Consider the following 14,403-nt stretch of genomic DNA (forward strand, 5'->3'; position numbering starts at 1 on the left):
CATTAAAGGCAGGCCTCTATCTTCAACCCAAGCGATGGAGTAGCTAGCTAGCTAAGATACAAAAAGACACAGAACACAATAATCGATTTACAAAAAACATCACCAACTGAAAGGATAAACAGAATTTAACAAGAATGATTAAAAGTACACTATAGACATATGATAATATTAATATACTGAGATAATGATAAAATGAGCTAGTATGGCTGAAATCAGGCTGATTGGACGCGATCGGGACAGGAAGCTATGTATCCGGTAGAAAGTTTAACGGAAGTGTGCGTTGCTACGTTGTGCAAAATGTCTATTGCGCAGCCATTGTGTCGCCGCCACAGAAATATTAATCAACAACAAATCACGACCTTTTATGGGCAGTATCTTTGATACTCAGAGAATACTTGTTTAGAAAAAAACAGTGTGTTAGCTAGAATATACAAATATATAATGACTTTATTCCATCTAGGCTTACATCACCACAGTCATGTAAATATTCAACTGTCTAGGTTTACTGTCTCCGTAAAAACAGGTATTTACAATCCTGTTTCAAATGACAAGTTAACAATGGGTTAGTGAGGGGTATATGGTTAAAAAGACAATGTTGAACACTCTTACCCAGTTTGTAGAGACCAGTTATTCTGGAATATCAAGTACAGGTGAACTTTAGTTCATGTTTAATATTTCACCTCCGTCATCACAAGACCCGAAGCCTTCCAGGCATTTACTGTAAACAGATTGAGGTCAAGGGCTGTTTGTAAAGATCCCATACCACAGATGATAGATAAGCCTTTGAGCTCTGGGGTTTTTTCATAACAGAAACAGTTAAGATGTCAACCAGCGATTTTTAAAAACTTTTCCTGTTGAAAAACAATGTCCCAAGTATAAATACAGTAAAGTGTACACACACCAAAGGGTAAAACATATGTTTTGAGAAAAATAGTGTTTTCTAGACACAACTGCTCAATAGTTGGCATGATGGTCAAATTTGACGTAATTAGCCTCCCCCTTGCTCGAGGAACAAAAGAGGAAAGGACACTTATTGAGATGTGCCTTTTGTTAAATAAATCGTCTGTTAAATTAGGTAAAAGGGAGACTGGAGGAGGACTTGAAGAGCGACTTAACTTGAGTATGTTTTGATCAGTTGGTGTATTGATGAACACAGTGACGTACATCAGTATAAATAAAGCCACATTTAAGTGTTTGACTGAGTAAGTAAATTATTGAGTGGCAATGTTTGCTACAGTTAATGTGTATGGGTTTATAATGACAACTACGTGAGTTTGCATTTTGAATTTCGTGGTTGCAAGTACGATTTGCAAATGTACAAGCTTGTATCATGTCTCAAACTTGCAACTTAACTTTTTAATACGTTCAATACGTTTTGCAAGCATAATTTATTTTCAGAATGATTACAAATAGTTTTACGATATTAATATTCTTATTCTGCCCTTGAGTTGCGTTCCCATGCAAAACTAGAGATACCTAACAACTAAGTCTTCAATAAAACTCCCAAGGCGCGACTTTTCTTGAATGAATATATTGAAAACGTTTGTTGTGAAACTGCAAAATACAGAAAAGAATATACTTTAGTATTCAATTCACACCGACATACTGTAGCTGTACATTACACATTTGAAGTTGCATAAATACAAAGCACGCGCTAAGGTACCATGCATCTGGCATGATGCCAAACCATATAGCTAATTGTTAACCATATGGTAATTGGCTCCTTTCATTACTCTAATAATGTATAACCATCTATGTATAATAACAAAGCATATTACACTAGAAACAGTAACAAAACTACATTATTGTATATTTTACAATTCGTTTGCATGACGCGTGAGCAAAGTAATACAGCTAACGACATACATTAAAGGCATTGCAATTTGTGAGTAAATGCAACCAACATTGATATGTAAGCAACTCTATCAATAACAAGATTATCATCATTAGCTAAATGCTTGAATCGAACTTACAAACAAATATTTTTCCAAGGCTGAAGCGTGACAAGAAATAACTACATTGAAAGACCTGCACCGTAGAGTTGTTTGTAGCTGTTTCTACGCGTGCAAAACAAATTCTGTACTTCTTGTTTGCGTCGTCTTTCTAAGTACCAGAAAGCGCCACTAGGGGGCAAATAACACCATTGAACACAATGAAAATACAATTTAACCATTGTAATAAAATAATCTGTTACCTTCTAACAGGATGGCAGCACAATTCTGCTGTGAATCAAATATACCCTTGCAGATTTTGAATCTGCGCGTTCTGAGTCACTGTCACGTTACCAAGAGATTTGTAAACTTATTATTATTATTTTAAAGAGATTTGTAAACTTGTAGAACTAACTTCCACCATCACTGAAGTGTAGCTAATGTTAGCTAGGTTTATTTGTTTAACGATTTATTTGTTAGCTATATTTTAAAGACTTTTTACTTTTGAACACTTGTCAAACTACTTCATTCCACTGCCTGTTTTATTGATGAATTAGTGACTGAAAAGTTGGAAAGAAAAGGCCCCTCCCAATTTCACTTTAAATAGACTACTAGGCTGTATTGGTTGGGTATCGTTTGGCTGGTGTGTACATTACATGAGTGTTTAATTAGCCAACTTACTGACTGACTAGGCATATTGTCTGACTGAATACTGGGACCTTCAGCAGTACCTTCCCTTTGATTACAGCAAGAGTCTCCTTATGTCTCGGAGCCATTTAACATGTACTGTATGTAACCACTCAAATTCTTACAAACACAAGAACAGACGTATATTCACTTGCCTCTGGCTGCGTTTACAGGCAGCCCAATCCTGATATTTTTCCACTAATTGGTCTTTTGACCAATCCCAGATCTTTTCACATCATATCTTTTTCAGTGCTGATCTGATTGGACAAAAGACCATTTGGTGATAAAAAAAACATCAGACTTGGGCTCCCTGTCTAAACACAGCCTATTTGTCCTATACTTCAGGCTTGTCTGGGATATATATTTTAGCTGGCACACCTGTGTTATCTTTTATACATGAAGAATAATTTATTCACCCGGGATATGAGACTTGCATTGATTTTTAGACCTCTTTGAATCAGAAGTGCCAAGTGGTATCTTGATGGAGAAAGTCTGCATGTTGTCAGATGTTTAAGCTACCATAGTAGTTAGTAAAAATGAGAACAGGCTAAAACAGTTATGGTTTTGTAACCTATTAAAAAATGAACATGAGTAATTTATACAAAACTTTATTGCATTTGGTGGTCATCCCCTTTAATTTGGCCCTCTTAAAACCTTGGTTGCATCCTTCCTCAGGGAACTGTCTGCTGATAAATGACAACATGGTGGCAGGTGTTTTGATGTGCTGCTCTAGCGTTCCATGGCCCAGCAGACTCCCCTGGGGACGGGGATGGACACGTTCGTTTTTATAAAAGTCTGGGAAGCTTATAGAGAGAGGAGAGGGCATGAGTTGGAGTGAGTACAGTAAATCCAATCCAACCAGTGGCCCTGGATTATATGCTACAGTATGTCATCACACAGACAGCCATAGTGAAGGGGGTTTACATAGAGCATAAAGTATATTACCACCAGCGAACCTTGCTTCTCTGTGCTCTGGCGAGATCGCAGATAATTGGTCAGAACCCGCTGGAGGTCCTTGGAATATTCTCTCTTTAGTTCCTGTAGAGAGATAGATAGAGGTACTGCATGCTCTTGAGAGAGCAAGAGTTAACATTGACATTGTCGATTGAGGACTATAAGGGTGCCTTCCAATCAGACAAATGGAGGCGTAAAAGGCACTCCAACTCAATGGTTTTCAATGGGAAGATTGTGTTGGGGGGGGGGGGGGGGGGTTAGATCCACCCATGCTATTCTCTATCTAATCGTGTGTGAATAAACTCCAAGAACAAGATGATTATCCTGGTGGCTGGGAGGTTCCCAAGTTCTTGACATCTGTCTGGATGTTAGGGATGTGCTTCAACCTGAGGAAAAGAGCAGAGAGGGGGAAGACATGAACCCCACTGCTTACATTTCAGTGCTGGTTCAAGTTGTCACCAACTTTTTCAGTCACCAATTCATCAATGAACAGGCAGTGAAGTAGTTTGACAAGTGTTCAAAACTCAGTAACAATTCATTAAAATATAGCTAGCATGTTGGCAAGTGTCCGGCCAGCAACCTTCACCTGTCGACGGCAACAGCGTTCACAGGCTCCTCATCTGTACAAATAACCCCAATGTGAAACATATTTAAACTGACATTATTTGTTGCTTAGTTCTTTACTTATTAGATGCATATAATGTCCAGAGCAAAACCTAGCCTGGTGGATCCAGCCTGATCCCTTTTTACCGTTCTATTGCACTTCACATTTGATATCTGAAGTGAAGTAGAAAGGTGAACACAGCGATCCGGTTGGTTCCACCAGGACCAGGCTATTTATAACCACCATTGATAGTGTGTGTGTGTGTGACCCACTTGTACCTTTGATGAGTGGCCAGGAGCTGATGTATGCTGCTATGCCCATCAATGGGGCCCTGGAAAAGACCTCAACTCTTGCCTGCTCACCAACGGTCATCAATAGGGAGAACAGAAATAGGTAGGTTTAGTCTGACCCGTTCAAACTTCAACATAGTACTCGTTTGTGTCAGATATTACCTATCCTAACTGCCATTGGTGATAGAACAGTGACTATGTATGTGTTCACAGAAACATGTATGGAGCTAGCATATGGAGACTTGCAAGATGATGTGATGGAAGTCCAGACTGGCAGACGGGCTTCATACTGATGTCTCTGAAGGGAGAAAGACCTGGCACTCGGCATTAACATTTTACTAGACACAATTTTACTTGTATTTCTTTTATTAAATGGTATCAGACAATATGTGTAGGGAGGAACCCTGTGTATTCTGAACCAGGGATCTCCTGTTGTGAGCGGGACACCACACAGGAAGGTATGGCTACTCGGACATGTTTGCTAAGGTAGCCCCAAAACCTCCAGACAAAATGCAGATCGGCACAATATTTGTATCGGCTGGGAACGACAATAAAAGATGAAAGGTTCACATTGTTATATCAGCAGAACAGTGCTTCTATTGTATTATGTAAAGTGTTTATTCTACATGGACCTGTGACTATGTTTGAAAGTTTTCAAAACATTTTGTTTTATTATATCTACATACATTTATCAATTACATTCTTCTCATATTACTCTTTAGGCTAATGATCTATTCAAAGCTTCTCTATATCTGCCTGTAGTTACTGAGCGCAACTTGCAGGAGGTTTGTTTGTTGTGACTGAGTGAGTGAGGGGAAAGCTGTGGGCAAGTTTCTGACACCCACATCAATCCACACACCCAAGCCAACTCACGTTTGGCCACCAGCATTTCTTGAGGAGCCAAAAAAAACAAGGCCAAATCAGCAGGTGCAATTCCCCTTTAAAGCATCACACAATCTAGTACATACAGTTGATTTTATTAAAACACTACATATATATATTGAAAAATATGTTTAACATTTCTACCAATCGATTGTTTAAAGAACAGACGACTCTCGGGCGACCAACATTTATTTTAGTCGGGACAGGACCAAATTTAAACTGCAATCATTTTCTCATAAAAATTGTCTCGGGGGGGAAAAAATAAAGTAGTTGAATATACATCAAATAGCCTACACAGTACAAACGCAATATGTAACAGACTTTTTAGGCTTAAATACAATGTCTGGATGCAATATTCTACCCAGGAATATTCAACACTGAAATCTGTTGCTCTCGTCATTCCAAATGCATCTGTGGATCTTTTCAACTGACAATACTGAAGATCAACCTGTCTTTAATGCAGGGTTTGATCTAAACATCATAAGCTATTTAGTGGAATGTTTTTTCTGATCCTCAGAGCTCCTCTCTGAGAACCTCTTCCCACATTGCGTAGAGGTGAACAGCCTTTCTCCCATGTGGACCTAAATGTGCATCTTCAGCTAGTTCTGATGGGAAAACCTCTTCTCACACTCGGGGCAGCTTTAATATTTCTCCCCTGTGTGGACCCTCCGGTGCCTCTTCATGCTGGACGAGTGGGAGAAGCGCATATGACACTGGGTACAGCTGAAGGGTTTCTCCCCTGTGTGGACCCTCTGGTGCCTCTTCAGATTGCCAGCCTCAGCAAAACGCATATGACACTGGGTACAGCTGAAGGGTTTCACCCCTGTGTGGACCCTCTGGTGGATCTCCACCTTCTGGAGGCAGCTGAAGCCTTTGTTACAGAACATGCAGAGGAACCGTTTCTCTTTACTACTGCCTGATGTTGCTCCCCCTCCCCTCCCATTGGCCCTTTGGTCCTTTGAGTTCAATACCTGATCAAAAAGGATGCAGCCCTGTGAATCAGAAGGCCCCATCAACGTAGACACTGGGTCCCGATCCCTGAGTGTGTGTAAAGGGGAGTGGGTTGCGACGTTTGGATTTGTCTCTAAGCTTTCCCTGTAATCTAAGAAATCTCTGCCTTGTGAGTGTCCTTCCCCTAAGTGAGTCTCGTCTGCATGCAAGGTCAGAGGAAAGTCGTCCTCCACTTTCACAGTCACTTCATCTACGACTATAACCCCCCCTTTCTTATCTAGACACCCTTCAGAGTATACACTACTACTGTACCGGTTCCAGTCCCCTCTGGACAGATCAGCCTGTGTGTCTAAACCCAAGGGCATGTTGTCAGGGTCCATCTCTGTTGCGTAAGAACAAGACGGAACATCCCCACCAGTGTCTAACGTGTCACCATCACAATCTCCACGGGAATGAACCGTTCTTTGGCTCTGATGAAATACGGGTAAGTACTCTGAACCAGGAGCAGGAGGACAGTCCAGTGGCCCGAGACCCAGTCTCTCTGGGTCTGATCTGTGGTCAGATCCTGTGTGTAAGAGCCTGTGTGTTGCAGTTAAAGTCTCTGTGTCTGTATCTGACTTGAGGACGGTGTTCGGCGTTCCACTGACCTCGGTGATGCTGGGTCGGGTCCTACATGGCGCTGGGGCGGAGGTGGGGTCCTCCGGGGCTACAGGGGGCTCTCTATGCTGGATGTCTCTGCTGTGCCGTGGCTCCTTCTCTCCTTTAGTCCTCTCCTGCTTGACCCCAGGACCTGCAGCCTGATAAGAAGAGAGGAGGTTATTACCGGTTCATGAGTTGAATTGGATAACAATGTCGTAAGGAAGTGTCACAAGCTTCCCTATGGCAGATAAATTACAATGTAATCAAGTGAATAGCTGAGTGGGAGCCTTTATGAAATAAACCAGACATATTTGATTTACAAAGTAACGGTAATATTTTATGCAAAGCTGTTACACTAACCTCTATCACAATAACGTGCTGGGTTGAGGTTCCACTCCCCTCATCAACAGTGATTGGTTGGTCATCTCTCAATGTATTGTGTCCCGCTGGCTTCACAAAGCTCCTGTGGCTTCCAGTGAGATGTCCTTCACCTGAGAGAGTTATTTGGGGGAAAAGAGGTGGCTAGGTTAGCTTCTGTCAATGCTCAATGGTATATTGTACACCAGTGACAATGTCTAGAATTGTGACACTTTAAATATCTTGTTGATATTCTATTTATAGATCAATTGATATGTTCCATGCATATATAGCCTCGTTATTGTTATATTCTGTTACCATTTACTTTTTAACTGCCTTTTTGGAAAAGGGCTCATAAGTAAGCATTTCACGGTAAAGTCTAAGTCTGTTGTATTCGGTGCATGTGACAAATAAATTGATTTGATTTGCGTCATATTGTTTTCAATTAGTAAATCATAGGACATAGAGGAACTGGTTAGAATATGATATTGTGTCTTTGAGCAAGATAGCTAAATAATCAGGGGAACTATTTCATACTATCCAAAAACTAACGAAGTGTTAACCCAATTGGTTACAATGTACCTCTTGCCATTCCTCTGTATCGGTCGAGGATCTTGACACTACTGGGACGACTGGCGAGGACGCGCTCTCGCGTTGTCCTCTCTGCGCGCTCCCGTGCCACCTTCAGTTCCAGTAGCTGTAGTTTCCTCCGCAATGCCCTGTTTTCTTTCTGGCTTTGAGTTACTTCCAAACGAAACACTGCATAGTCGTCGTCTACGAGTTTACAGATCTCTGCCACGGCTGCATTCGCTAGAACCTCCATGATGGAGGCTATTTGAGTGTGAAAACCCACACAATTGGCCATCGTTAGTTAACGTTACCACCTCGCTAGATATCATCAACCAAGCCCTGTCTCCAACGCGAATTAACGACTACCTGTGGTAAGTATGTGATGCTGTTCAGTTCAATTGGTCATATTTTAAGTTCCATGGTGTTAATAAATGTCTAAATAACAACACCAAAAACGCTAACGTGAAAAGTGTTCTTGGTCAACGTTTACTTCCGTTTACTACTTCTTCTTCTTCAATGGTATATTGGCTTTAACACAATGTAGTGTGCATGTCGCCACCTACTGTGTGGGATGGAAACAGGATATATTCATACAAACGACCAAAATAAATCAACTAAATCAAACTACTTTTCTGTTAAAAGTAAAACAGATCTGACCCCTACACAGGCTCAAAATGATCAGAAGTCCAAACTAATTTTCTGCTGCAGCCACAATAATGTCCAGTTTCTTTGACACTTGAGCCGTACAGTTTTGAACTGGCAATGAACGCCACCTGGCAGCAAAATTGTACTACAGGCTGTGGTGCATCCACTACAATATCTTTGTAAGCGTCGCTTGTTTTCTCACCTCTTTAAATCGCATAGGAAATTTGATTGAGGTGTCAAAAGTTAGCAGTCAATCTCCTTCACCCTTACAGGGCACTCCAGGAACTCGGGATCATGATCCCCACCACAATTGCAACACCGTTGTCCTTCTAAATCAAATAAAATGTTCTTTGTCACATGCGGCAAATATAACAGGTGTAGACTTGACCGTGAAATGCTTGCTTATGAGCCCTTCCCAACGATACAGTTACATTCTTTTTTATAAAAATAGTAACACGAGGAATAAAATACACAAGAGTGAAGCTATAACAGAGGGAACCAAATCAATGTGCAGGGGTACAATGTTTTGTTTTATTTAACCTTTATTTAACTAGGCAAGTCAGTTAAAGAACACATTCTTCTTTACAATGATGGCCAAACCCTCCCCATTTTACTTGAGATATGTACATAAAGGCAGGGTAAAGTGACTAGGCATCAGACTAGATAAGATTAAGAATAAAGAACAGAGTGGCAGCCACGTGTGTGTGTGTGTGTGTGTGTTGGTTGGTTGGTTGGTTGGTTGGTTGGTTGGTTGGTTGGTATGCGCATATGTAGTGTGAAGACTACCTTACCTCTGTATCCCACACCTACAATTATCTGTAAGGTCCCTCAGTCGAGCAGTGAATTTCAAACACAGATTCAACCACAAAGACTAGTGAGGTTTTCAAATGTCTTGCAAAGAAGGGCACCTATTGGTAGATGGGAAAGAAAAGCAGACATTGAATATCGTTTTGTGCATGGTCAAGTTATTAATTACACTTTGGATGGTGTATCAATACACCCAGTCACTACAAAGATACAGGCATCCTTTCTCACTCAGTTGCTGGAGAGGAAGTTAAACCGCTCACGGATTTCCCCATGAGGCTAATTGTGACTTTAAAACAGTTAAGAGTTTAATGGCTGTGATGGGAGAAAACATTGTAGTTACTCCACAATACTAACCTAATTGACAGTGTGAAAAGAAAGAAGCATGTACAGAATAAAAATATTCCAAAACATGCATCCTGTTTGCAACAAGCAATAAAGTAATACTGAGAAAAAAAAGTGACAATGCAATTCACTTTTTGTCCTGAATACAAAGTGTTATGTTTGGGGCAAATCCAATAGAAGACATTACTGAGTACCACTCAATATTTTCAAGCGGTGGCTGCATCATGTTATAGGTATGCTTATAATTGTAAGGACTGGGGAGTTAAGCACAGGCAAAATCTGAGTGGAAACCCTGGTTGTCTGCTTTCCACCAGACACTGGGAGATTAATATACCTTTCAGCAGGATAATAACCTAAAACACTGGAGTTGCTTACTAAGAAGACATTGAATGTTACCGAGTGGCCTGTGTAACAGGGTTAGTTATGTTTCCACATGACATGGCAGAAATATGTATTTGATGTTTAGGTATTCCTATTGGTTGGTTGAATTCACAAATTAATAAGGTGCTATGCCATTGGTCATGCTTACAGATAGGTGGATATGGCAAACGTTAATGCTTCCCAGTCATTTGACATGCAAGCGGTAGGTCACTTTCTGAAATACTTTATTCTATTTTCATATTTACAATGTGTATGAGTTCATGTGTATCATTCATCAGAAGCTTCGAGAGCCTCTAGCCACAAAATTAAGGAAATTAGAAGGGGGTGGAAAATGCAGAAAATGGCCTTTGCAAATAAATTCATTAAAAATCCTACAATATGATTTTCTGGATTTTTTCCCTTCTCATTGTCTGTCATAGTTGAAGTGTACCTATGATGAAAATTACAGGCCTCTCATCTTTTTAAGTGGGAGAACTTGCACAATTGGTGGCTGACTAAATACTTTTTTGCCCCACCGTACATGGGTTCATTGAGTGGCGCAGCGGTTTAAAGGCACTGCATCACTACAGACCTGGATTTGATCCCAGGGTGTATCACAACTTGGCCTTGATCGAGAGTCCCATAGGACGGCGTTCAATTCGTCCGGGTTAGGGGAGGGTCAAATACTTGGGTCAAATACTTTATAGGACAAACTTCGTCAGGATAGGCAACCGAAATGAATAATTATTGTATGTATGACGAATTTTGGCAAACATATTTATTTATAGACTAATACACTTTAAACAAATAGCCAAACCGAAAACTGCAGACATTATTATTATTACTATTACTGCCGCGATCAAACCGGCATAAAAAAATAAATGAGTCAGCCAATAGCTTATTTTTTTGTGAACAAAATGTGCGATTCACACTCCGACCTGTGAAAGGCAGTAACACAGCGTCTAGTCTGCCGGAAAACCACACACAAAAAAAGTAAACAGTGATCAAGTACAGTTTCCAGGTTAGCGTTGTTGTTTGGGGATTTATTAACACCCTGGAACTCAATGACTCATTTAACTGCACAATATCACACACTTACCACATGTAGTATTTAATTCGCATTGGAGACAATACGTTTTCAATAGATGTTATTTAGGTAACGCTTGCTAGATACTAACGTTAGATAACTGTATGGTTTTTCACACTCAAATAGCCTCCATCATGGAGGTGCTAGCGAATGCAGCCGTGGCAGAGGTCTGTAAACTCGTAGACGACGACTATGCAGTGTTTCGTTTGGAAATAACTCAAAGCCAGAAAGAAAACAGGACATTGCGGAGGAAACTACAGCTTCTGGAACTGAAGATGGCACGGGAGCGCGTCCTCGCCAGTCGTCCCAGTAGTGTCAAGATCCTCGACCGATACAGAGGAATGACAAGAGGTACATTTAGCACAAGGCCAAGGCTGTAAATATATGCTTGTCGCCTCCTGCACATGTGTTCAGTTGTGTGTGAGCGGCCCAGTTGCGACATCATCGCTCAGAGAGGTCATCACTTTGAGTCTCCATGCTGCCACCTACCTATATGTAAATCAATATCTCAGTGCAGTGCATCTCTCAGGAAAGGTGGTGGTTTCGAAAGGAGTGGACATTTAGAAAGGAACCGTATAAGGAGATGTGGGGTTTTCGAAAGGTGCCACTCAATACGTCATTTGGGTTATCGGACGTTAGTCATGGTCTGCAGAGATGACAGCAAGGATTTGGAGTTAATAAAAAAAATATATATTGTGAGCTGTGTCTTTGAACGTTACCTACCGGTAGCCATGTTAAGTTAGGCTAAGTTTTTCGTAAATGTAGATCGCGTTAGATACTATCAATCAAATGTATTTCTAAAGCCCTTCTTACATCAGCTGATATCTCAAAGTGCTGTACAGAAACCCAGCCTAAAACCCCAAATGGCAAGCAATGCAGGTGTAGAAGTACAGTGGCTAGGAAAAACTCCCTCGAAAGGCCAGAACCTATGAAGAAGCCTAGAGGAACCAGGCTATGAGGGGTGGCCAGTCCTCTTCTGGCTGTGCTGGGTAGCGATTATAATAGAACATGGCCACGATGTTCAAATGGTCATAGATGACCAGAAGGGTCAAATAATAATAATCACAGTATTTGTTGAGGGTGGAACAGGAGTAAATGTCAGTTGGCTTTTCATAGCCGATCATCCAGAGTATCTCTACCGCTCCTGCTGTCCCTAGAGAGTTGAAAACAGCAGGTCTGGGACAGGTAGCACATGCAGTGAACAGGTCAGGGTTCCATAGCCGCAGGCAGAACAGTTGAAACTGGAGCAGCAGCATGGACAGGGGACAGCAAGGAGTCATCAGGACGGGTAGTCCTGAGACATGGTCCTAGGGCTCATGTCCTCTGAGAAAGAAAGGAAGAGAGAGAGATTTAGAGAGAGCATACTTAAATTTACACAGGACACCGGATAAGACTGGAGAAATACTCCAGATATAACAGACACCCTAGCCCCAGACACAAACTACTGTAGCATAAATACTGGAGGTTGAGACAGGAGGGGTCAGGGGACACTGTGGCCCCATCCGATGATACCCCCGGACAGGGCCAAACAGGAAGGATATAACCCCACCCACTTTGCCAAAGCACAGCCCCCACACCACTAGAGGGATATCTTCAACCACCAACTTACCATCCTGAGACAAGGCCGAGTATAGCCCACGAAGATCTCCGCCAAGGGGGGGGTGCCAACCCGTACAGGAAGACAACATCAGTGACTCAACCCACTCAAGTGACGCACCCCTCCTAGGCACCAGTAAGCCAGTGACTCAGCCCCTGTAATAGGGTTAGAGGCAGAGAATCCCAGTGGAGAGAGGGGAACCGGCCAGGCAGAGACAGCAAGGGCGGTTCGTTCCTCCAGTTCCTTTCCGTTCACCTTCACACTCCTGGGACAGACTACACACAATCATGGGACGTACTGAAGAGACAAGTCTTCAATAAAGACTTTAAGGTTGAGACAGAATCTGTGTCTCTCACATGGGTAGGCAGACCATTCCATAAAAATTGAGCTCTATAGGAGAAAGCCCTGCTTCCAGCTGTTAGCTTATAAATTCTAGGGACAGTAAGGAGGCCTGCGTCTTGTGACCGTAGCGTACGTGTAGGTATGTACGGCAGGACCAAATCGGAAAGATAGGTAGGAGCAAGCCCATGAAATGCTTTGTAGGTTAGCAGTAAAACCTTGAAATCAGCCCTTGCCTTAACAGGAAGCCAGTGTAGAGAGGCTAGCACTGGAGTAATATGATTTTTTAAAAATGGTTTGCTACCTTAACTTGTAAAGAATGCATTAATTTTACAATGCATTTTTTATTATTGAATATTGTGTTACCTTACATTCTTGCCAATTCTAGGCAGTATCAATAGTGTACAATATAGCAATGATAGTAGCTAACCTAACCACCTCTTTTCCCCCAATCACTCTCAGGTGAAGGAAATCTCACTGGAGGCCACAGAAGCTTTGTGAAGCCAGCGGGACACAATACATGGAGCGATGACCAACCAATCACTGTTGATGAGGGGAGTAGAACCTCAATCCAGCACGTTATCATGATAGAGGTTAGTGTAACAGTATTACATCAAAATTACAGTACATCAAATGTGGCCAGTTTATTTCAGAAGGGCTCCACTCAGCTATTCACTTCCTTACATGTAACATCCTCATTTATCTGCCAGAGGAGCTTGTGAGACTTCCTTACTACGTTGTTATCCAATTAAACTCATGTACCGGTAATAACCTCCTTTCTTCTTGTGTCAGTCTGCAGATACAGAGGCTGCAGGTCCTGGAGGATTGTCTCTGGTCAAGCTTGAGAGTTCTGAAGGAGAGGAGGACCCACGGCACAGCAGAGACATTCCTACTGGAGCAGCTGGCGCGCCCCCTGTAGCCATGGAGGACCCCGCCACCCTCCCAGTGCAGCCCAGGACCCAATGCAGAATCACGGAGGTCAGTGGAACGCCGAACGCCGTCCTCAAGTCAGAGACCGACACCGAGACTTTAACGGGGCTGGGACAACTTGACTCTCCTCCTGCTCGCTCAGAGTATTTACTTTATGGTAACATGAGCCTGAGGACGGTTCTGCCCCTCCAGGACTCATGTGACGTGTTACAGACTCAGAATGACCCGTCCTGTTCATATGTTACGGAGACAGAGATGATACCTGGTGACCTGCCATTGGTTTTGGATACACAGACTAATCCAATGAGAGGGGACTGGAACCGGTACAGTAGTAGTGTATACTCTGAAGGGTGCCTAGATAAGAAAGGGGAGGATCTGGTCATAGATGAGGTCACTGTGAAAGTGGAGGGTGACCCTCCTCTGACATGGAA

At 42.1% G+C, this 14,403-nt stretch overlaps 3 protein-coding genes across 4 annotated transcripts in view; 1 reads left to right on the top strand and 2 right to left on the bottom strand.

The window, feature by feature from the left end:
• Positions 1 to 14,403, top strand: part of LOC118395568 (neurotrophin receptor-interacting factor homolog) — a 384,346-nt gene that overhangs the window by 340,397 nt on the left and 29,546 nt on the right. Inside the window, exons 2-3 of one of the 2 annotated variants that reach the window (XM_052465143.1) lie at positions 13,505 to 13,635; positions 13,835 to 14,020. The exons of the other annotated variant lie outside the window; for it this stretch is intronic. Coding sequence (XP_052321103.1) covers positions 13,505 to 13,635; positions 13,835 to 14,020 — 317 coding nt within the window. The remainder of the gene's footprint in view (positions 1 to 13,504; positions 13,636 to 13,834; positions 14,021 to 14,403) is intronic. 2 annotated transcript variants of the gene reach the window in all.
• LOC118395564 (neurotrophin receptor-interacting factor homolog) overlaps positions 1 to 14,403 on the bottom strand; it is a 238,501-nt gene that overhangs the window by 61,072 nt on the left and 163,026 nt on the right. The window lies entirely within an intron of this gene.
• On the bottom strand, positions 4,908 to 8,369 carry LOC127908077 (zinc finger and BTB domain-containing protein 18-like). The gene is made up of 3 exons (XM_052465187.1): positions 7,878 to 8,369; positions 7,299 to 7,429; positions 4,908 to 7,096 (listed from the first exon to the last, which is right to left on the bottom strand). The coding sequence occupies exons 1-3, from the start codon at positions 8,158 to 8,160 to the stop codon at positions 5,990 to 5,992; spliced, it is 1,521 nt and encodes a 506-aa protein (XP_052321147.1). The 5' UTR covers positions 8,161 to 8,369; the 3' UTR covers positions 4,908 to 5,989.

This window comes from Oncorhynchus keta, chromosome 16 (genome assembly GCF_023373465.1).
Source record: "Oncorhynchus keta strain PuntledgeMale-10-30-2019 chromosome 16, Oket_V2, whole genome shotgun sequence".
Classification (NCBI taxonomy): domain Eukaryota; kingdom Metazoa; phylum Chordata; class Actinopteri; order Salmoniformes; family Salmonidae; genus Oncorhynchus; species Oncorhynchus keta.

Bases quoted from the DNA above. Each gene is read 5' to 3' on its own strand.
- LOC127908077 (XM_052465187.1), bottom strand. From the start codon at position 8,160: ATGGCCAATTGTGTGGGTTTTCACACTCAAATAGCCTCCATCATGGAG. The intron at 7,430-7,877 runs GTACATTGTAAC...TAACTCTCTCAG, and splicing joins ATACAGAGGAATGGCAAGAG to GTGAAGGACATCTCACTGGA. The intron at 7,097-7,298 runs GTTAGTGTAACA...TCTTCTTATCAG, and splicing joins AGCACGTTATTGTGATAGAG to GCTGCAGGTCCTGGGGTCAA.